Source organism: Nycticebus coucang, chromosome 17 (genome assembly GCF_027406575.1).
Source record: "Nycticebus coucang isolate mNycCou1 chromosome 17, mNycCou1.pri, whole genome shotgun sequence".
Lineage (NCBI taxonomy): Eukaryota > Metazoa > Chordata > Mammalia > Primates > Lorisidae > Nycticebus > Nycticebus coucang.
The window spans coordinates 36,434,190-36,459,026 of record NC_069796.1 but is presented as its reverse complement, the minus strand read 5'-3'; the positions used below and the strand labels follow the sequence as shown (position 1 = coordinate 36,459,026).

Below are 24,837 nucleotides of genomic sequence, written 5' to 3'. Positions count from 1 at the left end.
CATGCCTGTAATCCCAGCACTTGGGAGGCTGAGGCAGGTGGATTGCCTGAGCTCATCAGTTCGAGACCAGCCTGAGCCAGAGTGAGACTCCATCTCAAAAAAATACAGGTGTTGTGGCAGGCACCTGTAGTCCCAGCTACTCAGGAAGCTGAGGCAAGAGAATTGCTAAAGTCCAAGAGTTTAAGGTTGCTGTGAGCTGTGATGCCATGGCACTCTACCGAGGGTGACATAGTGAGACTGTCTAAAAAAAAAAATTACTGCTTTTATTTTTGTAATTAGCATCTTGTGGAGAGGTATGTAAATGCCTCATTCCTCATCAGAATTGTATTCCTTTATATGTTTAAGTCAGTATAGATTCATGGAATTCTGTTTTATTCAATGAATCATAAATCATTATTCCTTATAGTGCTTACATATTCCCAGATTTGGCCAATTTTAGCCCCTCAGACTGACTCTTGTGTTCTTCCAACAGATCTCCACCATTCTTTGAACAATTTTACTTTCTGGCTCAACAAGAGATTCTAGATTCAACTTGTATAGTTGTCCTTCAGTATACATAGAGATTAGTTCCAGGACTGCCTGCTCATACCAAAATCTATAATACTCAAATTCTGCACTTCACCCTACAGAACCTGTGTATTCAGAAAGTTATCCCTCCTTATATATAGGTTTCACATTCCTCAAATATTATGTTTTCAATCTGAGTGAAATAAAATTGTGTGTAAGTGAACCCACATAGTTCATACCTGTATTGTTCAAGGGTCAATAGTACTTTGCAGCCCTGGAATTAGCTGTATCTCCAATGAGCTTCAGTTCCTTTTGTAGGAGAATGGCATTTTGAAATCAAAATCTGAATACTAGTTTTGCCCATTGCTACTAAGCTATCATTTTTTCTAGCCCTCATAGTGGAGAGAGCTAGAAAATGCATGTGTGTGTGTGTGTGTGTGTGTGTGTGTGTGTGTGTGTATATATATATATATGCACACGCACACCAATCTACAATTCTAATACAACATCCTGAAGTTCATTTTAACTGTCAGCCTTTTCATTTTTGTAACTCCTTTATCTGACAAGTGAGAGACTTCACTCCAATATTTGCTTGGTTATTCTAGTCTCCTAATGCTGGTGTTATCTTTCTGAGCAATTGTGGGGGTCAGCAGGGTACAGAGTGACCAGAAAAACATCAGTGTTCTGTTTTAGTTTTTTTAGTTGAGTGATAGTGGTATGTATTTCTTAAATTCATATATATGTTCTTTAAATTCCCCATTTGTTGAATATATATAATTTTTGAAATATAAAAAGTAAAATCATTAAAATAATTTATCATCTTAATGATTATAAGAGAAGAAGTATATAATCATCTCAATAGAGTATAACTCACTATAAATACCCAGTGTTAAAATTCCACAGTGAGTATACACCTGCAGTTGTACACTCCGGCTAAGAGTACCAATAGAGAAGGCGTCTGGACTCAAATGGTTTGTGCTAAATGAGAAAGCATCTTGATTCTGGGAGATCTGTTTGGAGGTGCAATTACTGCTTAGAAAACAAGTCTTTTCAATTCTTAATTTGAGCTTGCCATAAGCATATTTCTAATACAGCTACCACTTTTATTTACGAAAATATTAAAATCTTACATTTTCATCAAAGCCTTCTCTTCTAGCTTGTTCAGCCAAATCTCTGCTGCTTTTGCTTCTGAGAATATAAAATAAAAATTAAAGGCATTTGACAGTAAAGAGAGAAATGCCACCATAAAATATGAGATCTGAATTGTATTTCTGTTCTTTCTGATAATAAATGTTAGTTATTTGGAAAATGTTTTCATTAGTATGTACTTCGGATTATTTAAGTTATGCCATTTACTTAAAAAAAAAAAGTTATGCCTTACTGCCAGAGGCCTGGGTTCAGGAAGCATTCTGACAGTAAGATCATTCAAGGTATTCTATAAGGATTGTCCGTAAGGATTGTACGTAAAATGTTTTTATTTTGATAATTAAATACATTTAATGTAATGTCCAGGGGTCCTCAACCTACGGACCGCAGGCCACATGTGGGGGTGTGATTGTATTTGCTCCCGTTTTGTTTTTTTATTCAAAATAAGATATGTGCAGTGTGCATAGGAATTTGTTCATAGTATTTTTTTTCAAACTATAGTCCGGCCCTCCAGCGGTTGGAGGGACAGTGAACTGGCCCCCTGTTTTAAAAGTTTGAGGACTCCTGAATTGTAGACTAAAATCATTTCTTATTTTTTTAAAGAGATTCTTTTCCCTAGATTTCTCTTCAAAAGTTTTTCTGAGGGACATAGCATGCGTTATATTAATTTTAAATTAGTTTCGAGTTTCATGCTCAGAAATCAGGAGCCACTACTGGATGTACTGACAACATATTTAGAATCACCACATCGGATGGTGGTTGTCTTGCAATCCAAACCTTATTCGTTCTTAGTTTCTTATAGAATGTGGAACTTTAAAATGGTAAATTATAAATTTGAGGAAGGTCATCTTACATTTTGTCTTCATCTTTTTCAGGTTTCTTCAGTCTGAGTTTCTCAAGAACATTTGTATAACTCTGGGCATAATTAAAAATAGTTTGAGAATTCACCCAAAATGTATCCTATATTGTTCATATTTAATCAAAGTAAAGAAATCTGGAATATTCATCTCTAGAGCCTGCTACCCTAAAGAAATGTAGAGGCAAAATGCTATGACCTTTGTTACTAGCTTTGACCTTGTTACTACTGATGCTTTCATCCTACTGGTGAAAAGAGTGTTCTTAAGGGGCATGGCACTTGAACTTGTAAAAGCAAAAATCTCGTAAAAGTATCAAAATATATTGCATTAAGAATATTAATACTTTTATGATGCATATAACCAGCATCATACCCAAAAGAAGGGGGGGAACCCTCAATTGAGTTTATTGCGGGACATCTTAACAGTTTTCCTTTACAGATAAATTCTTGGACATAAATCTTAAAGCCCACTAACCCCACAGTTACTGGGACCTTTTCAATGTGAAGTGCTCTGCTTAAAGCCATGTAGTATGCAGAGGTGGCTAAGCTGGTAGGAGAGGTGTGACCAGCACTCATATAAATGTTACAACTCAAAGTGAGGTATGTGTCCAGGGGCCAAAGCAGATCCTACTCTTTCAAGGAGAATAGAATGTTAGCAAGAGAGATAAGAGCCATAGGAATATTTCAGAGGTCAGAGAAGTACCAGAGCAGAAGCCCAGAGGAAAGTGAGAGCAAGCAATGTATTCAAAACGGATTAGGTGGGATGTAACAGTGCTATAGAGACAGAAAGATATAAACACTATAAAATGATAGTTAATAATGATGGATTGTGACTGTGAGACCTAAGGAATGTTTGAGTAAGGAATTTGGATTTATTTTAATTGACCCAGGGAAACTGATATGATCATGTCTGGACTAACATGGTGAAGAAGCTAGAACAGTTATGATGATGTTACCACACAGAAGGCTGGGTGAAAGGTACTGAAGGCTCTAACCTAGTTGGAATTCAAAGTGTCCTTGAATTTCACAAGTGTAAGCAAGAGCTACAGAAATAAACCACACATAAGCCTTGATAGATGACTACATAAAGGACAAGGAAATAAAGTCTTTTCATGGTTTCTGAGCCAAGAGTGACTGAGAGAAGTGTTGTCATTAACAGAACAGGAAAATGAAGACAAGGCACATGGAGTTCTGAGTTTGTATTGCTTACAGAAATGTGCCAGCATCTAAATTGAAAACTTTTTTGACGGACAAGTTAGTTTTATTATAACACCAACAGTGCTTTTTATTTTGGAAATAATAACTATTTCATACATAGAACTCTGAAGTAATTTTCACTGCATTTTTAAAGCCAGAGAGGATATCTCTTTCCTAGTAGTGAGATAATGCAAATATGAATAACACTGGATCGAAACAGAAAACAAAACCGAAGGCATAAAGGTTTGTGTGTGGGGGTTCGAGTGGGGAATATTATTCAAACTATAAGTGTAGGGTAGTGCCTGTGGCTCAAGGAGTAGGGTGCTGGCCCCATATACCGGAGGTGGTGGGTTCAAACCTGGCCCCGGCCAAAAACCGCAAAAAAAAAGAACAAACTATAAGTGTATAAGCTGAGTAAGATTTGTCCTAGAATTCTAATTAGGAATAGAATTTGATTTACCTTTTTAATCATTTTACCAAGTTGAAAATCTGGTCTTCTGCCTATTGAATAATCAGCTTTCACTTCAGAATAAGTGTCATTAATTATTGCCAAGAACATATTCTGGGGAGAAATACTCAAATAATTATTTTGATAAAAGTTTAAAGTGACTTTAATAAGTGCTGGGGGTTATAAAATTCAATTTAAATTTTAAAAGCAACACATATTTTCTATAATAGGGAATAGGCTATGCAGACCACAATAGAACAGAATGAGAAATGTGTGTGGGTATAGGCAAAGTATATTTATGGCCAATGAGGAAAGGAGAATGTGAAATAATGTATATAAACTGGTTAACATACACATTAACCAACATCCCATATCAGAAGACAATTTAGAATGAGGTTATTATATGTTCATAAGGGTGTTTTTAATTCTATGAAGCTGTTTCAATTTGCAGTCTTACTAAGGCTCCTACAACTACTAGTGTTCAGATAACACAAATCTGGAGAGCATATTCTTACTCCAGCCCACTTCCCCACTGTTCATAGTAGCCCGGTTCTGTCGTCCTAAGACTCTTGGCCATCAGTAGGTGATATCTTATGGCATGACAAAGTTTTTTCATGCCTTGATTAGGAAGTCCAAATAGACTTGTTCTGGTGCACGTGAAAGACCCATCCTAGATGTGACTCTTAGGAATCTTAAAGGGTTGTGAGCTTTCATCTGTAAAAGCCAAAAGTCATGGCAATATGGGCAGAATATTAATAGCTGAATTCATACCTCATGATGTGGCTTATCCCAGCCTGGCAAGATATAGGACATTCAGGTTATTTATTTAAGGGATTTAGCACATTCTTGTCTAATACAATCACCCAGATGTTAAGTATTGTGATTACATTCTCCGTTGGACAACATCAAACATTAGTCACTAGAACATTTTGATTACAAAGAGTCCCCACCATTCTTAATAAATACCTAGTGTTCTAACAGCTAAGCAGTACTACAATTTCTTCTAAATGAGTAATTTTTTTTTTTTTTTTTTTTTTGAGACAGAGCCTCAAGCTGTCGCCCTGGGTAGAGTGCTGTAGCATCATAGTTCACAGCAACCTCAAATTCCTGGGGTCAAGTGGTTCTTCTGCCTCTGCCTCCCAAGTAGTTGGGACTACAGGCACCTGCCACAATGCCCAGCTATGTTTTGGTTGCACCCATCGTTGTTTGGTGGGCCCAGGCTGGATTTGAACCTGCCAGCTTAGGTGTATGTGGCTGGCGCCTTAGGCACTTGAGCCACAAGTGCCGAGCCAAGTAATTTCAATATTTATTCTAAAAAAGCCCCTCCCTCAAAGCAATACATGGTCATTCTTACCAGCAGGACAAAGAACACAAAAAAGATGAAAGTGATGAAGTAAATAGGTCCCAAGATCCAATTGGCTTGCTGAATCCCAGCAAAATTAAAATCTCCAAGAACAATTCGAAATTGTGCAAATCTTTGATGGGAAGAAAGAAAATATCCATTCACATACACACATGACAACTGATGGGGGTTACTATTTAATAATGTCTCTAAGAAAGTAGCTGTCCATGGCTTATGTTTACTGACTTTATGTTAGTACAGAGTTTCCTAACACTGGATATAAAAAATTGCCCTAAAGGCAAGACTTAAGATATTTCAATAGCTGAATGGGAATGTAGGGAACAATGGGCTTCAGTTTATTTAACCAGTGTGAACTTAATGTTCACCTGTTTTAAACCTTGGGTATCTGTTAACCAGTTGGTTTTGGCAGTGGGCTCTGTGGCCATTCCTGTGTCTTGTAAAACTTAGAATGTTCTGTCATAAGCCAACAAGTGATTTTTCAACTTGCACCTAGACTCAAGAGCCCTAAACTTTCTAATGACAGTGATGTGTTTTAACCAATACTTCTGATAAAACCAGGATGCCAACAATTTGTTACTTGCCATTCTCAAACAAGTTCTGATAATGATCCTCAACGTGATCTTGAGGTTTATTTTATCCTTTTCAATAACCATAAATGCTTGGTTTGAAGTGAACTGCCACCTTAAATAGTGCAAACTTTTACTTTTTTAAATTGTAAAGATGGAAAATGAAGAAATTAAGACTTTGAATAGCATAATGGTATTAGAAGTAGGTTTTCCTAACCCAAAATCTTATTAGTTTGCAATGGCATCACCAGACACATCATGGATATGTTATAAATTATGTATTTATTCTTTTTTTGTTTGTTTTTTGAGACAGAGTCTCAAGAAACAAGTCGTCCTGGGTAGAGTGCTGTGTGTAAAAGCTCATAGCAACCTCCAACTCTTGGGCTTAAGCGATTCTCTTGCCTCAGCCTCCCAAGTAGCTGGGACTACAGGCGCCCACCACAATGCCAGCTATTTTGTTGTTGTTGTCGTAGCTGTCGTCGTTTTAGCAGGCCCGTGCTGGGCTGTGGGTGACAACCTGGGTGTGTGTGCTTTATGGGCAAAGCTAGGAAGAATTTTATTTTATTTTATTTTATTTTTTTGAGACAGTCTCAAGCTGTCACCCTGGGTAGAGTTCTGTGGCGTCACAGCTCACAGCAACCTCAAACTCCTGGGCTCAAGGGATTGTCTTGCCTCAGCCTCCCAAGTAGCTGGGACTACAGGCACCCCCCATAACACCCAGCTATTTTTTTGTTGTTGTTGCAGTTGTGATTGTTGTTTTAGCTGTCCCGGGCTGGGTTCAAACCTGCCAGCCTGGGTATATGTGGCTGGCGCCTTAACCACTGAGCTACGGGTGCTGCCAGGGAAGAAATTTTTTTATTGCATGATTGATCAGTTAAGAGTGAGACCACTTCTTGATTGATTGGTTGATTTTCGAGACAGAGTTTCACTCTGTTACCCAAGCTAGAGTGCCATGGCATCAACTTAGTTCATAGCAACCTCAAATTCATGGGCTCAAGTTAACCTCCCCCTCAGCCTCCCAGAGTGCTAGGATTACAGGCATGAGCCACCACCCGGCCTCTTGTCTTTTACTGTTTTTGCCAGTCACATAAAGGGAGCAGAGGACTATAATAAAAAAAAATAAAAGCATTCAAAGAAATAATGAAGATTGTAACAGTTTTACTTTGAGACTTAGTATGAGGATGGAGCAGACCATCCAAAGCAAGTTTATGTCTCTTCACTTGGGTCTTATTTGGCTGAACTAAAAAATTCTAGGTCAACCTATGAAGGCACAGTTCCAGAAATGTAAAGAAAGGCCAAAATTATTTGAAGAACTAGGGGAACAGATTTAAGAGTACGTGGAAGTAATCAGATCTTTCAAAAACAAGGACCACTAGGATGTGACATGATGAAAGTAGAAAAAAGTAGGAGTGAGGCAATGCAGTGGATGAATAACAAGCTGAGTCTGCAGAACAAGTGGAACCTGACCCTGGATCCAGTTGTCAAGTCAGAAGAGATTGAAGCTAAAATTAAGGAGCTGATAAGTATCTACAGCCCTATATGTTCAAAAAAGTGCAAAGCAGAGGGCGGTGCCTGTGGCTTAGTGAGTAGGGCACCGGCCCTGTATACCGAGGGTGGCGGCTTCAAACCCGGCCCTAGCCAAACTGCAACAAAAAATAGCTGGGCATTATGGCAAGCGCCTGTAGTCCCAGCTACTTGAGAGGCTGAGGCAAGAGAATCGCCTAAGCCCAAGAGCTAAAGGTTGCTGTGAGCTGTGACGCCATAGCACTATACTGAGGGCAACAAAGTGAGACTCCATCTCTGAAAAAAAAAAGTGCAAAGCAGAATGGACCAATGGATGGACAAGGAAACAGCCCAGGTTTCAGGCTGCTGAGCAGGATATAGACACAGCTGTGCCTTTGGATTTAGACAAGAAGCTTCCTGAAGTGGACATTGATTCCAAAACTTACTTACATTATTTATAACAGTCCTATGAGTTACTTGGCATTTCATTCTTAGTTCCTAGATGAGATGTGACCAAACCACATGTAAAATATTTGTCCTGCTTTTAATACTAATTTGTAATGCTTTTCTGTGTAAGATAGAGAAAATGATGAATTAGAAAGAAACTGAAAGTCTCACCACTGATCAAATACCTTTTCCTTTCTGGCATAGGAGAATAAGAGATTGTACTTTAGTGTTTCTGACATGATCTTTTATCCTTACAAAGGAAAAGATAGGTTAAAAGGACCAGATGTGGTGACTCATGCTTATAATCCTAGCACTCTGGGAGGCCAAGGCAGTGGATTGCTTGAGCTCAGGAGTTTGAGATCAGCTTGAGCAAGAGTGAGACTCCATCTGTACTAAAAATAGGAAAACAAGCCAGGTGTGGTGGTGCACACCTGAAGTTGCAGATACTGGGGAGGCCGAAGCAAGAGGATTACTTAAGCTTAAGAGTTTGAGGTTGCTCTCAGCTATAATGATGCCATGGCACTCTACCCAGGGTGACAGAATGAGACTCTATCTTAAAAAAAAAAAGGGTACCATTTCCCATTCTTTTCTCCTCTTCAGAAATTAGTAAGTAAAACTTCCATTTAGCCCTTTTCTATCAGGAAACTGTTTAAATATCTCTGCTCTGTAAATAGTATGAATAACAAAAAACTAAGCAATTTAATGAATGGTTATGGTCAGATGGAAACTGGAGACTTCAAATACAGGGTCTCTTTTCTCCTCTTTTTTTTTGAGACAAAGTCTCAAGCTGTCGCCCTGGGTAGAGTGCCATGGCATTACAGCTCACAGCAACCTCCATCCAACTCCTGGGCTCAAGCAATTCTCCTGCCTCCGCCTCCCAAGTAGCTGGGACTACAGGCACTCGCCACAATGCCCAGCTATTTTTTGGTTGCAGCCGTCGTCCTTTGGCGGGCCTGGGCTGGATTCAAACTCGCCAGCTCAGGTGTATGTGGCTGGCGCCTTAGCCGCTTGAGCCACAGGTGCTGAGCCTCTTTTCTCCTCTTAATTGGAATGTGTCCATTTTTTGCTCTTTTGCAAGCTAAAAGGAACACCATGATATCTCAGTATACAGGCGTATATTGAAGGAACATACGGTTTTGTAACTTATTTTCATTAAAAAAAATTTTTTTTAAGAGTCGGCATCTCTCTGTTTTGCAGAGACTGGAATGCAGTGACATGAACATAGTTCACTGTAGCCTCAAATTCCTGGGCTCAAGTGATCCACCTGCCTCAGCCTTCCAAAATGCTATGATTACAGGCATGAGCCACCATGCCAAGCCTGTTTTGTGACTTCTTGATACTCCTGCTAACTTTGCAGAGTTATTTCTTATTGGATTAAAATAACTAAAGAACTGCTCCATAATAATGTGCCATTTATCATTTAATAGGAGTTTCCACTTTCTTGGAGGCATTGATTGGGTGGTAACTATTCTCCAAATATTTCCTCTATCTCTTCTTCTGTAACTCAGGTTAAAAATATATTAAGCCTCTCATTTGATCCTTTGTTTCAAATCCCCTCTCCCAACATTTTGTGTCTCTGCCATATATATATATATATATATATATATATTTTTTTTTTTTTTTTTTTTTTTTGAGACAGTATCTCACTTTGTTACCCTTGGTAGAGTGCGGTGGCATCACAGCTCATAGCAACCTCAAACTCTTGGGTTTAAGTGATTCTCTTGCCTTAGCCTCCCAAGTAACTGGGACTACAGGTGCCCATCACAACACCCAGCTATTTTTTTTTAGTGGCAAGGTCTCTCTCTGGCTCAGGCTGGTCTCGAACTCCTGAGCTCAGGCAATCCACTCACTTCAGCCTCCTATAGTGCTAGGATTACAGGTGTGAGCCACCGTGCCTGGCTTCTCCATGCCACATTTTTTATTATTTCTTCTAAACTATCTTCCATTCATTCTCTCTTAGTGTCTTATTTGATGTAAAACCTATTAACTTGGGCTTTTAATCTCAGTCACTGTAATTTTTACTTTTTTTTTTGTTGTTGTTGTTCTTTTTATTTTTGGCCGGGGCTGGCTTTGAACCGCCACCTCTGGCATATGGGACCGGTGCCCTATCCCTTTGAGCCATGGACGCTGCCCAATGTAATTTTTACTTTGTATTCTGCCCTGTTCTCTAAAGATATTTTCTGACTTACATTTTGTCTAAATACAGTATTGTTTGATTATTCTAGTATCTGAAGACTTTGAAATTATTTATCATATATGCTGGTTCTTGATTAGGATCCCCACCACCACATGACAAGTTATCCTTAACTATAAGCAGTGCATTATATTTGAAAAATTATTTGTAGAGATAATGGGATGCCTGGGGGAAAGAGATGTTTCCTCAGAGAGGCGCTTCATTTGTGTCAGTTGGGTGAATGCAAGACCTGAGGTTTGTTGGATACTTGAAGAGTGATTGAACTTAGACTTCAAGTCATTGCAAGAGGTTCACCTTTAACTTGGAGCAATTTAAGCTTTCTTCTTGATGTGTGAAGAGGAGGTCAGATAGACCCCCAGGAGTCCCCCAGGCATACATGTTATGCAGGCCCTGGACTTTGCCTTCTGTCTCTTTGAGAGGCGGCCGGAAGTAGTTTATCACCTATTTCTTCTGAATCAGCAAAAATGCTTTCAGGGTAAAGGATTCTGGGAAGATGGTAGAGATGGAAGCACAGGTAACTGTCTCTTCTCCACCCCCACCTAGACATTAATTGTACTAGCAGAATCTGTCTGATGTAATAACCATTTTGGAACTCTGGAGTCTATTGAAGAAGGCCTGTAACCTCCAGGGAAAACTAAGACAGTAAATTCTGGTTACCGTTTTCAATTTTAGCCCTTTGCAGTGGCTATTTATCCCTCTCTTCAGCCCCATAGCAGGGAGACATACACCCGCTCATGGAGCAGCTTGCATACAGCTCGTAGAAGCCAGGGTGGGCAGGAAAGACCTGCCCTCTAAATATTTGGGATCTGCGTTCTAATTGCTGTTACTGCCTCTTATCATAGAGATGCAGACGCAGAGGTGGGCTCTGTACTCCCTCTATTGTTGAAAATTCCTCCCCTTCCAACATAAGCAATATTCTTGGAATTTAAAGAGCTTTTATCCTACCCCTCCACTTTTTCTCTTTTTCTTCTTTGGGAAGCCAGATGTTAAAAGACTAGGACATTCAAAAGCATCTGCATATAAAGGAGAAATTACTTTAAAAAGTCAATATGAATGCCCAGGAAAAGGCATGGTCTAAGAAAAAACCTGAATAGACCTCAAATGTACAACTTAGGTATATCCTCAGCATGAAGACAGACTATCAGAATCAAAAAGTGTTTTTAAATGGCAAACTTTGGAAAAGGGGAAGAATTTGATTTCCAGAGTTATCACATTATGAGGTTAAAATATCTGGATTTTTTTGAAAATCACAAAGTCGCAAGGCATACAGTTTTGATCTAAAAGTTTATTTATACACATAGCCGGCCATAGTGACAGGCACCTTGTAGTCCCAGCTATTTGAGAAGTTGAGGCAGGAGATCACTTGAACCCAGGAGTTTGAGATTGCCGTGAGCTCAGCTGATACCATGGCACTCTAACCTGGGCAACAGAATTTTTTTTTTTAAGTTCATACGGAAATCACCTGACGTATGAAGAAATGGGGAAATATGACCTATTTCAGGGGATCCCAAGCCATTCTTGAGAAAAACTAGATGGTAGACCTACTAGACAAAGATTTTAAGCAACTGTTTTAAAGCTGCTCAGAGAATGAAAGGAAACCATGGTTAAAATCAAGAGAACAATGTGTAAAAAAAATGCAAATATCAGTAAACAGAAAACCTATAAAGAAGCCAAAAAGAAATTTCAGAGCTGAAAAATATAAATACTGAAATGAAGGATTCACTGGAGGGATTAATATTTGAGCCAGGCAAAGAAGGAATCAGTGAACTTAAATACAGGATAACTGAAATTATTGAGTCTAAGGAACAGAAAGAAAAAAGATTGAAGAGATGTGAACAAATCTAAGAGACCTATGGGACACTATCAAACACACCAACACACACATTGTGGAAGTAACAGAAGTATAATAGAAAGAAGCAGAGACTTTGCTGAAGAAATGATGGCTGAAAGTGTCCTAAGTTTTATGAAAGATAAGGCTATAATCATCCATCCAAGGAGCTCAGTGAACTTCAATAGGATGAACTGAAAGACCCATATGACGCATTATAATGAAGCTATCAAAAGCCAAAGAGAGAATCTTTTTTTCTTGTTGTACCTCAGACTACTTTTTATTTTCAACTACATGATTTCATGCAATTTTTCTAAACAATATAAAATAGATTTCCTTTGTATATAAATAACTTACATACGTTCCATAAAGTAGATGCTCAAAGGTGCTACAACAGATCATCCACTCCTATAGTATTCTCGTATCTAACAGAGTTGATACACAATATATAAATACTCAAGTCCAATATTAAAAACTCAGGTTGACTTGGCGCTCATAGCTCAGTGGCATTGGCCACATACGCTAGGGCTGGTGGGTTCAAACCTGGCCTGTGCCTGCTAAACAACAGTGACAACTACAACAAAAAAATAGCTGAACATTGTGGTGGGTGCCTATAGTCCCAGCTACTTGGGAAGCTGAGGCAAGAGAATCACTTAAGCCCAAGAGTTTGAGGTTGCTGTGAGCTGTAATGTCACCTGTATGCTACAGAGGGTGACATACTGAGACTCTGTCTCAAAAAATAAAATAAAATAAAACTCAGGCACTTGACTAATAAAGTTTCCCCAAACTATATCAATATATCTAAAGCGCATATATATATTTTTAAGAAAGATTAGTCTCAATAACTTCTATAAAAATAAGTTTGATGCTTTGGTCCATCTAACTTCACTGCTATTAATATGAACTTTTAACTTTCAATGCGTGGTGAAGTTTATTCTAATGTTCTCTCAACATGACACCAACAAAATCAAAAGAAGCTAGTGAGGTGCTAACATGTGAGGATTAATTCAGTGGTTCCGGTCACAATGCATTACAGGAGGAGGTACCCATGTCACTGGAATTGGATGATATGGTTTATTCTTCCTTCCCTGATTTGGATAACCCAAATGGAACAGGAGGAGGGTAGTGGCTCTGATGGCCATTCCCTGGGTAGATTTCTGGCTTTCTTCTGGGCAACGGATGCCATATTGCAAGAGGTGGAAATATCAGTTCCGAAATCTGGTACACAGGCCTTGGTGTTGCAGTCACTGAATTGGGTTTCACTTCCACTTCCTTCCTTGTTTCTTCATCTGGGGAAGAGGATCCTGAATGATAATTAGAGGAAATTTTATCAAGGGCCCTGTTAGCTTTCTTGGGGATTTCATCCTTTTTCTCATCCTCATTTTCAAAGCTGGCAACAATGAATGCATTGTTTTTCTCTCCATGCGACACACCTCACATGAGTCTACACAGAGAGTAAGCTCCTTTGGCAAGCCCAAGTCACTGTACAAGATGCAGCTGTTCTCACAAGCTTTCAGGACATCAGGATCAGGAGTGTTTGTATGTTTTGGAATGGTATAAATTCACATTGGAATGTTATTCATGGAAACCATGAGGAAAAAATACAGAATATACACAGAAAGAAATAAGAAAGGAATTTAAGTGTTTCATTAACCCCTGATCAACTAAACATAAAATGAGGGATATTTCTTGTTTTTTGTTTTTAATGGAGACAGAGTCTCACATTGTCATCGTAGGTAGAGTGCTATGGCGTCATAGCTTACAGCCACCTCAATCTCTTGGGCTGAAGTGATTCTCTTTCCTCAGCCTCCCGAGTAGCTGGGACTATAGGCATTTGCCACAGTGCCTGACTATTTTTTAGAGAGGGAGTCTCACTCTTGCTTTTCTGACTCCTGAGCTCAAGCAATCCACCCACCTTGGCCTCCCAGAGTGCTAGGATTATAAGGATGAGCCACTGCATCCAGCCAAAAGTGAGGTTTTAAAAAATTCTTAATGCAGCTCAGCACCTGTAGCTCAGTGGCTAGGGAACCAGCAATATACACTGGAGCTGGCGGGTTTGAATGTAGCCCAGGCCAGCTAAACAACAATGACAACTACACCCCCCCAAAAAAAACAAAGCATAGCTGGGCGTTATGGCAGGTGCTTGTAGTCCCAGCTACTTGGGAGGCTGAAGCAAGAGAATTGCTTAAGCCCAAGAGTTTGAGGTTGCTGTGAGCTGTAACACTGCACCATTCTACCCAGGGCAATAGCTTGAGGTTCTGTCTAAAAAAAAAAATAATAATAATAAATAAATTCTAAGGCATAAAGGAAATAAATATCAAAATGACAGAAGTCTCTCCTCATCAGTAATTAACTATAAATGTGTTAAACTCTCCAATCTCAAGACAGATGGTAAGATGGATACAAACCAACAATCCAAGTATATGCTGTCTGTAAGAGACTCATTTTAGATCCAAAGACACAAATAGGTTGAAAGTGAAAGAATGAAAAAAGATACTCCATGCAAATAGTAACCAAAAGACCAGGGGTGGACTAGACTAATATCAGACAAAATAGACTTTAAATAAAAAAACATTACAAGAGACAAGTAATAAGAGATTCAATGTAGCAAGAAGATATAACAATGATAAATATTTATAAACCTAATAACAGACTATCAAAATGTATGAAGTAATGCCAAAACTTATGGAATGCAGCAAAAGCAGTTCTAAGAGGACGTTTTACACCAATGAAAGACTACATTGGCTTGGCACCTGTGGCTCAAGTGGCTAAGGCCCCAGCCACATACACCTGAGCTGATGGGTTCGAATCCAGCCCGGGCCCGCCAAACAACAATGATGGCTGCAACCAAAAAATAGCCAGGCGTTGTGGCGGGCGCCTGTAGTCCCAACTACTTGGGAGGTGGAGGCAGGACAATCACTTAAGCCCAGAAGTTGGAGGTTGTTGTGAGCTGTGATGCCATGGCACTCTACCCAGGGTGAGAGCTTGAGGCTCTGTCTCAAAAATAAATAAATAAATAAAATAAAAAATAAAAGACTACATTGAAAAAGAAGCTGGGTTTGGTGGCACACACCTGTATGCCCACCTACATGAGAGACTGAGGTGGGAGGATTACTTGAGCCCGAGTTCAAGTTCAACCTGGGCAACATAGACTCACATCTCAAAAGAGCAAAAAGGAAAAAGATTGCAAACAACTGAACTTTACACCTCAATGAAATAGAAAAAGAACAATCTAAGCCCAAACTTAGCAGAAGGAAAGGTGACAGAGGAAGATTCTGTCTCAAAAACAAAACAAACCCATAGATAACTCAATAAATGTAACACACCACATTAACAAAATGAAAGATAAAGATTATGATCATCTCTAGATGCAGAAAAAGCATTTGATAAAATTCAATATCCGTTCAGGATAAAAACTATTGACAAATTAAGTATAGAAACAATGAACCCCAGTGTAATAAAGGCCATATATAACAAGCCCACAGCTAACATCATACTCAATGGTGAAAAACTGAAAGTTTTTCTTCTAAGATCAAGAACAAGACAGGGATGCTGGCTTGGTGCCTGTAGCTCAGCAGCGAGGGCGCCAGCCACATATATCCCTTGTATTCAACATACCACTGGAAGTCCTAGCCAGAACTATTAGGCATAGAAAAGTAATTAAGGCACCCAAATTGGAAAGGAAGAAGTAAAATTGCCTTTCTTGCAGATGACATGATCTTATATATAGAAAACCTTAAAGAATCCACAAAAAAAAAAAAACCCAAAAAAAACCCTTATGTATATTTTTTCAAGACAGTCTTGCTCTGCCACCCTGGCTGGAGTGCAGTGGCACAATCATAGCTCACTGCAGCTTTAAACTTTTGGGTTCGAGTAGTCCTTCCTCCTCAGCCTCCAGAGTAACTAGTACTACAGATGCATGCCATTATGCCCACCTAATTTTTCTTATTTTTTTATAGAGATAGGGTGTCACTATGTTGCCCAGGCTGGTTTCAAACTTCTGTCCTCAGTAATCCTCCCACCTCAGCCTCCCAAAGTGCTGGGATTATAGGCATAAGCCACTGTGCCTGGCCCAAAAAACTGTTAGAGACTTAATAAATGAATTAAGTAAAGTTTCAGGATACAAAAACAGCATTTTTTTTTTTTTTTGAGACAAGAGTCTCACTTTGTCACCCTTGGTAGAGTGCCATGGCATCATAGCTCACAGCGACTTCAAACTCTTGGGCTCAAGCGATTCTCTTGCTTCAGCCTCCCAAGTAGCTGCGACTACAGGTGCCCACCACAACACCAGGCTATTTTTAGAGATGGGGTCTCACTCTTGCTCAGGCTGGCCTCAAACCCATGAGCTCATGCCCCCTGAGCTCAGGCAGTCCACCCACCTCGGCCTTCCAGAGTGCTAGGATTACAGGCATGAGCCACTGAGCCTGGCCCTAAAAACAGGTTGAGTATCACATCCAAAATGCTTAGGATCAGAAGTTTTTCAGGTTTTGGATCTTTTTCAGATTTTGGAATATATGCATTATACTTACTGGTTAAGCATCCCAAATCAGAAGTCCAAAATGCACCAATGAGCATTTTCTTTAAGTGTATGGTCGGGGCTCAAAAAGTTTTGCATTTTAGATCATTACAAATTTGTATTTTCAGATTTGGGATGCTCAAACTATGATAACAAATTATTGAAAAAATAAATGAAAAAAACAATTTCATTTACAATAGCATAAAAAATACTTAACAATAAATATAACTAATGTGAAAGACCTGTTCACACTACCCAAAGTGATGTACAAATCCAGCTTTTAAAATTTTCTGCATAAGGAATTTGATCCGGATAACCTAGCACATCATTATCAAAAACAGAAGTCCCTCATTAACCCATTCTGAAGTTCTCTACCTGTTTATTCTGTGTTTTATACCTTCCTCTTCTCACAATTACCCAAGGTAAGACAAATTTCTAAGGCTCTGTAAATTATTACACTTATATTCAATGCCCATTATTACTAAGTTTTATTATTAATGCTTAAAAGAATTAAGATCCTAGGAAAAAACGAAGAAGTTGAAAATGCAAACATTATTCACTTAGGTTAAGCTATTAGACTTCTCAAATTATAGATCATTCGAAGTTGGAAGGTAATTTAGTCCAGCCTCTTCATTTATAGATAAGGAAATTAAGGTCTAGAAAAGTAGGTAGTGGCAGAACTGGAAATTAAAATTGTATGTCCTTGGTTTCCAGTCTTTCCACTGCTGACTTGGTAAAGGGTTGTTTCAGAAAAATGTTATAATATTTTATACATTTATACTGACACTTCAATTATAGATGGAGTTTCCCCAAAATCTAGCAAAAGGGTCACAAACAAGTTTGTGGAACTCTTAACTAAATGTTAACCAAATGACAGAAAGATTTCTCAGAGCCATATGTTAATATGCACTACAAATTTCCAAAAGGGTGTTACAAAATTTCCCAGCCAGGCATGGTGGCTCACGACTGTAATCCTAGCACTCTGAGAGACTGAGGAGGGTGGATTGCTTGAACTCAGGAGTTTGAAACCAGCCTGAGCAAGAGTGAAACTGAAACCCGGTCTCTACTAAAAAATAGAAAAACTAGCCAGGTGTTGTGGTAGTTGCCTGTAGTCCCAGCTACTTGGGAGGCTGAGGCAAGAGGATCACTTGAGCCTAAGAGTTTGAGGTTGCTTTTAGCTATGATGCCACAGCATTCTACCCAGGACAATAGAGTGAGACTTTGTCTCAAAAGAAAAATTTTTTTTCCCCAAACTTACTTCCCATTTTCCCCCAGATAATCTTGGTCTGGAACTCTACAGAATTTACTTTGGGAATTGTTATTTTAGACCAGGTGTCCTCAAACTTTTTTTTTTAAATGAAACTTTTTTTTGATTGTCAGGGATTCATTGAGGGTACAAGAAACCAGGTTACACTGTTTGCATTTGTTAGGTAAAGTCCCTCTTATAATTGTGTCTTTCAATTGGTGTGTCACACAATTAGACCCCCACCCCCTTCCCTCCTTCCCTCTCTCTGCGCTTCATTTCCCCCACCCTTCTCCCTCCTTCTCTCTATCTCTGCTCTCCCCTTCCCCCACCCCCACCGTGTACTAGGTCATTAATTGTCCTCATATGAGAATTGAGTACATAGGATTCATGGTCCTCTATTCTTGTGATGCTTTACTAAGAATAATGTGTTCCACTTCCATCCAGGTTAATACAAAGGATGTAAAGTCTCCATCTTCTTTAATGGCTGAGTAGTATTCCATGGTATACATATACCATAGCTTGTTAATCCCTTCCTGGGTTAGTGGACATTTAGGCTGTTTCCACATTTTGGCGATTGTAAATTGAGCTGCGATAAACAGTCTAGTGCAAGTGTCCTTATGATAAAAGGATTTTTTTCCTTCTGGGTAGATGCCCAGTAATAGGATTATAGGATCAAATGGGAGGTGTAGCTTGAGTTCTTTGAGGGTTCTCCATTCTTCCTTCCAAAAAGGTTGTATTAGTTTGCAGTCCCACCAGCAGTGTAAAAGTGTTCCCTTCTTTCCACATCCATGCCAGCATCTGCAGTTTTGATATTTTGTCATGTGGGCCATTCTTGCGGGGTTAGATGATATCTTAGGGTGGTTTTGATTTGCATTTCTCTAATAATTAAGGCTGATGAGTATTTTTTCATATGTTTGCAAGCCATTTGTCTGTCTTCTTTAGAGAAGGTTCTATTCATCTCTCTTGCCCATTGATATATGGGATTATTGGCTTTTTTTTATTGTTAAATCATAGCTGTGTACATTAGTGCAATCAAGGGGTACAATGTGCTGGTTTCATATACAATCTGAAATATTCTCATCATACTGTTCAACGTAGCCTTCATGGCATTTTCTTAGTTATTGTATGTAGACATTTGTATTTTGCCTTTATTAAGTTTCGCCTGTACCCATTCTAAGATGCACAGTAGGTGTGGCCCCACCCATTACCCTCCCTCCACCCTAACCTCCCCCCTCCCTTCCCTTTCCTTGGCCCTTTGCCCATAGTCTTGTGCTATAGTTGGGTTATAGCCTTCATGTGAAAGCTATAATTTAGCTTCATAATAGGGCTGAGTACATTGGATACATTTTCTTTCATTCCTGAGATACTTTGCTAAGAAGAATATGTTCCAGCTCCATCCATGTAAACATGAAAGAGGTAAAGTCTCCATCTTTCTTTAAGGCTACATAATATTCCATGTTATACACGTACCACAATTTGCTAGTCCATTCGTGGATCAATGGGCACTTGGGCTTCTTCCATGACTTAGCAATTATGAATTGGGCTGCAATAAACATTGTAGTACAGATGTCTTTGTTACGTTGTGATTTTTGGTCTTCTGGGTATAAACCTAGTAAAGGAATTATAGGATCGAATGGCAGGTCTATTTTTAGGTCTCTAAGCATTCTCCAAACATCCTTCCATAAGGAACGTATTAATGTGCATTCCCACCAGCAGTGTAGAAGTGTGCCCTTTTCTCCACATCCACGCCAACATCTCTGGTTTTGGGATTTTGTTATGTGGTCTACTCTTACTGGGGTTAGGTGATATCTCAAAGTAGTTTTGATTTGCATTTCTCTGATGATTAAGGATGATGAGCTTCTTTTCATGTGTTTGTAGATCCTGTGTCAGTCTTCTTTAGAGAAGTTTCTCTTCATTTCCCTTGCCCACCCTGAGATGGGATCACATGTTTTTTTCTTGCTAATACGTTTGAGTTCTCTGTGGATTCTGGTTGTTAGACCTTTATCGGAGGTATAACCTGCAAATATTTTCTCCCATTCTGAGGGCTGTCTGCTTGCTTTACTTACTATGTTCTTGGCTGTGCAGAAGCTTTTTAGTTTGATCAGGTCCCAGTAGTGTTTTTGATACTGCTTCAATTGCCTGGGGAGTCCTCCTCATAAAATATTCACCCAGGCCGATTCCTTCAAGAGTTTTCCCTGCACTTTCTTCAAGTATTTTTATGGGTTCATGTCTTAAGTTTAAATCTTTTATCCAGTGAGAGTCTATCTTAGTTAATGGTGAAAGGTGTGGGTCCACTTTCAATCTTCTACAGGTTGCCAGCCAGTTCACCCAGCATCATTTGTTAAATAGGGAATCTTTTCCCCACTGAATGTTTTTAATTGGCTTGTCAAAGATAAAATAATGGTAAGTAGCTGGATTCATCTCTTGGTTCTCTATTCTGTTCCAGACATATACTCTGTTTTTGTGCCAGTACCATGCTGTTTTGATCACTATCGATTTATAGTACAGTCTCAGGTCTGGTAGCGTGATTCCTCTTGCTGTGTTTATATTGCTGAGTAATGTTTTGGCTATTTGAGGTTTTTTCTGATTCCATATAAAGTGAAGTATTATTTTTTTCAAGATCTTTAAAATATGACAATGGAGTTTTAATAGGAATTGCATTAAAATTATATATTGCTTTGGGTAGTATAGACATTTTAACAATGTTCATTCTTCCCAGCCATGAGCATGGTATGTTTTTCCATTTGTTAACATCTTCAGCTATTTTCTTTCTTTTTTTTTTTTTGGCCAGGGCTGGATTTGAACCCACCACCTCTGGCATATGGGGCCAGCGCCCTACTCCTTTGAGCCACAGGCACTGCCCCTCTATTTCCTTTCTTAAAGTTTCATAGTTCACTTTGTAGAGATCTTTCACGTCCTTTGTTAGGTATACTCCCAAATATTTCATCTTCTTTGGCATTACTGTGAAAGGAATAGAGTCTTTGACTGTTTTATTGGCTTGGTTATTGTTGGTATATATAAAGGCTACAGATTTATGGGTGTTGATATTGTAGCCTGAGACATTGCTGTATTCCTTGATCACTTCTAAAAGTTTTGTAGTAGAATCCCTAGTGTTTTCCAGATATACAATCATATCATCTGCGAAGAGTGAAAGTTTGATCTCTTCTGATCCTATGTGGATACCCTTGATCGCCTTTTCTTCCCTAATTGCAATGGGTAAAACTTCCATGACAATGTTAAAGAGCAATGGAGACAATGGACAACCTTGCCTGGTTCCTGATCTAAGTGTAAATGATTTCAATTTAACTCCATTCAATATGATATTGGCTGTGGGTTTGCTGTAGATGGCCTCTATTAGTTTAAGAAATGTCCCTTCTATACCAATTTTCTTAAGTGTTCTGATCATGAAGGGATGCTGGATATTATCAAAAGCTTTTTCTGCATCAATCGAAAGAATAATATGGTCCTTATTTTTTAGTTTGTTTATGTGCTGAATTACATTTATAGATTTATGTATATTGAAACAGCCTCTGGACCCTGGGATAAATCCCACTTGGTTGTGGTGTATAATATTTTTGGTGTGTTGTTAGATTCTGTTTGTTAGGCTCTTATTGAGTGTTTTAGCATCAATAGTCATTAGTGATATTGGTCTATAATTTTCTTTTCTTGTTGGGTCTTTCCCTGGTTTGGGGATCAAGGTGCTGTTTGCTTCATGGAATGTGTTGGGTAATATTCCTCCTTTTTCTATATTCTGGAAGAGGTTTAGTAATATAGGTACTAGTTCTTCTTTAAAGGTTTGGTAGAATTCTGACGTAAAGCCATCTGGTCCTGGGCTTTCCTTTTTAGGGAGATTTTGTATAGTTGATGCTATTTCAGTACTTGATATAGGCCTGTTCAACATTTCCACTTCATTCTGGCTAAGTCTTGGTAGGTGGTGTACTTCCAGGTATTGGTCGATTTCTTTCAGATTTTCATATTTCTGAGAGTAGAGTTTCTTGTAGTATTCGTTAAGGACTTTTTGAATTTCTGAGGGGTCTGTTGTTATTTCATCGTTACCATTTCTGATTGATGAAATTAGAGATTTTACTCTTTTTTTCCTGGTTAGGTTGGCCAAAGGTTTATCTATTTTATTGATCTTTTCAAAAAACCAACTTTTGGATTTATTGATCTGTTGTATAATTCTTTTGTTTTCAATTTCGTTTAGTTCTGCTCTGATTTTGGTTATTTCTTTTCTTCTGCTGGGTTTGGGGTTGGAGTGTTCTTCAACTCCAGTTGCTTGAGATGTCCCAATAAGTTATTAACTTCCTCTCTTTCTGTTTTCTTGCAGTGCTATAAATTTCCCTCTTAGGACTGCCTTTGCAGTATCTCAGAGTTTCTGGTAATTCATGTCTTGATTGTTGTTTTGTTCCAAAAATCTGGTGATTTCCTTCTTAATCTTGTCTATAACCCATCTATCCTTCAGCATAAGGTTGTTTAGCTTCCATGTTTTTGTATGGGTATGCAGGTTCCTGTTGTTATTGAATTCAACTTTTATTCCATGATGGTCTGAGAAGATGCAAGGAATAATTTCTATTTTTTAAAATTTGCTGAGGTTAGATTTGTGGCCTAGGTTGTGGTCAATTTTGGAGTATGTTCTGTGGGCTGATGAGAAGAATGTGTATTCAGTTTTGTTGGGATGAAATGTTCTGTAGATGTGTGTTAAGTCCAGATGTTGAATGGTTAAGTTTAAATCTAAAATTTCTTTGCTTAGTTTCTTTTTGGAGGATCTATCCAACACTGCTAAAGGGGTGTTAAAATCTCCAACTACTATGCAACTTGAGGAAATCAAGTTACTCATGTCTGTTAGAGTTTCTCTTATAAATTGAGGTGCGTTGTGGTTGGGTGCATAAATATTAATTGAAATCTCATCATATTGAGTATTACCTTTAACAAATACGAAGTGTCCGTCTTTATCCTTCCTTATTTCAGTTGGTTAAAGCCTATTGCATCTGTGAATAGGATTGCAATGCCTGCTTTTTTCTGCTTTCCATTTACCTGGAATATAGATGACCATCCCTTCACCTTGAGTCTATATTTGTCTTTTTTTCTTTCTTTTTTTTTTTTTTTTTGTAGAGACAGAGTTTCATTTTATCGCCCTCAGTAGAGTGCCGTGGCGTCACAAAGCTCACAGCAACCTCCAACTCCTGGGCATAGGCAATTCTCCTGCCTCAGCCTCCCGAGTAGCTGGGACTACAGGCGCCCGCCACAATGCCTGGCTATTTTTTTGTTCTAGTTTGGCCGGGGCCGGGTTTGAACCCGCCACCCTCAGTATATGGGGCCGGCGCCCTGCTCACTGAGCCATAGGCACTGCCCCTATATTTGTCTTTTAATGTAAGATGCGATTCTTGTATGCAGCAGATATCTGGCTTGAGTTTTTGTATCCAGTTAGCCAACCTGTGCCTCTTTAGAGGACAATTGAAACCATTCACATTAATTGAGAATATTGATAAGTTTCGAGAGTCCAGTGGACATTTTTTTTTTTTTATTGTTGGGGATTCATTGAGGGTACAATAAGCCAGGCCGGTGGACATTTTTAATCCTTTTGTTACTGTGGAAGTTAGAATTTGATCAAAATTTTTTGGGTGGGTTTACTTTTGTGGTGGAGGATTACATTGGTCTTTATGGAGGATAGGTCTGAGAATATCCTGGAGAGCTGATTTAGTTATGGCAAATTTCTTCAACATGTGAATGTCATTGAAGTATTTAATGTCTCCGTCATAAATGAAACTCAGTTTAGCTGGATACAGGATCCTGGGTTGAAAGTTATGTTGTTTTAGGAGATGAAAAATCGATGACCATCCTCTTCTAGCTTGAAAGGTTTTAGCAGAGAGATCTGCAGTTATTCTAATATTCTTGCCCTTGTAGGTGATGGTTTTCTTTCGTCTGGCTGCTTTCAGAATTTTCTCCTTCATATTAACTTTAGTGAAATTGATTGTGATGTGTCTGGGGGATGTCTTATTTGGGTTGAGTTATGCTGGAGTTCTGAAACTGTCTGCTATCTGAATTTCAGAATCTCTTGGCATGTCTGGAAAGTTCTCCTTCATAATCTCATGTAGAGGAGACTCTGTGTCTTGTGAAGCCACTTTGTCGCTTTTGGGGATCCCTATAAGACGAATATTGGTTTTCTTCGAATTATCCCAGAGCTCTCTGAGAGAGTGATCTGTTTTTGCTCTCCATTTCTCTTCCTCTTTGAGAGTTCAGGAGCGTTCGAAAGCCTTGTCTTCAATGTCAGAAATCCTTTCTTCTGCTTGGTCCATTCTGTTACTGAGTGATTCTACTGTGTTTCTCAGATCTTTGAGGGCTGCAACTTCTTGTCTCAGTGTGTCAAAATCTTTGGTCATTTGGTCTTTGAATTCGTTGAATTCTTGAGATATCTTTGGGTTACTGCTTGGAATTCTAATTCAATCTTATTTGCTATCCAGATTCTGAATTCGATTTCTGACATCTCAGCTATTTGTGCATGGGATCTTGTGCTGTGTCTGCCCCATTGATCCTTGGGGGAGTTGATCTACTCTGATTATTCATATTGCCAGAGTTTTTCTGTTGATTTCGCCTCATGATTGTTTTTCACCATTGCCTCTGGCCGTCCTCAGAGTTGGGGAGGTGTCTGTCCAAGATTAGACCCCAGTGGGATCACTCTATTGTTGCTTGATCTTTGTAGGGAGTGACCCTGTGTAGTTCCTTTGGGGCTGCCCCACCAGGGAGTTCTGGTTGTGGAAGCAGCTCCAGAGTGTGACACACCCGGATCCAGGAAAAGGGTGGGAGGTGGTGAGCATGGTTCTCAGAGTGCCTGGTGCCCAGTGACTTTGGCACAGAGAGCCCAAGAATCTAGTAGTTTCTGGCCAGGATAAGGGCTCTGTGCAGATGCAGGGAGGGCTCCGGAGGGCACGCGGCTTACCAGAGTCCCTGGCCAGATGAGTGGGCTGGTGTGGAGGCAGGGAGGGTACAGGAGGGAGGACACAGTGTTGCGCAGCTCCCTCA

The 24,837-nt window shown here is 39.2% G+C and overlaps 1 protein-coding gene and 1 pseudogene across 3 annotated transcripts in view; both read right to left on the bottom strand.

Annotated features, from left to right (window-relative positions):
• Window positions 1-24,837, bottom strand: part of PKD2L2 (polycystin 2 like 2, transient receptor potential cation channel) — an 82,832-nt gene that overhangs the window by 9,888 nt on the left and 48,107 nt on the right. For 2 of the 3 annotated variants that reach the window (XM_053566068.1, XM_053566069.1), the window contains exons 7-10: window positions 5,509-5,629; window positions 4,167-4,268; window positions 2,507-2,568; window positions 1,638-1,695 (exon numbers count right to left, since the gene is read on the bottom strand). In XM_053566068.1, coding sequence (XP_053422043.1) covers window positions 1,638-1,695; window positions 2,507-2,568; window positions 4,167-4,268; window positions 5,509-5,629 — 343 coding nt within the window. The remainder of the gene's footprint in view (window positions 1-1,637; window positions 1,696-2,506; window positions 2,569-4,166; window positions 4,269-5,508; window positions 5,630-24,837) is intronic. The other variant, XM_053566070.1, reaches the window with a different exon arrangement.
• LOC128569203 (protein BTG3-like) lies at window positions 13,033-13,593 on the bottom strand (annotated as a pseudogene).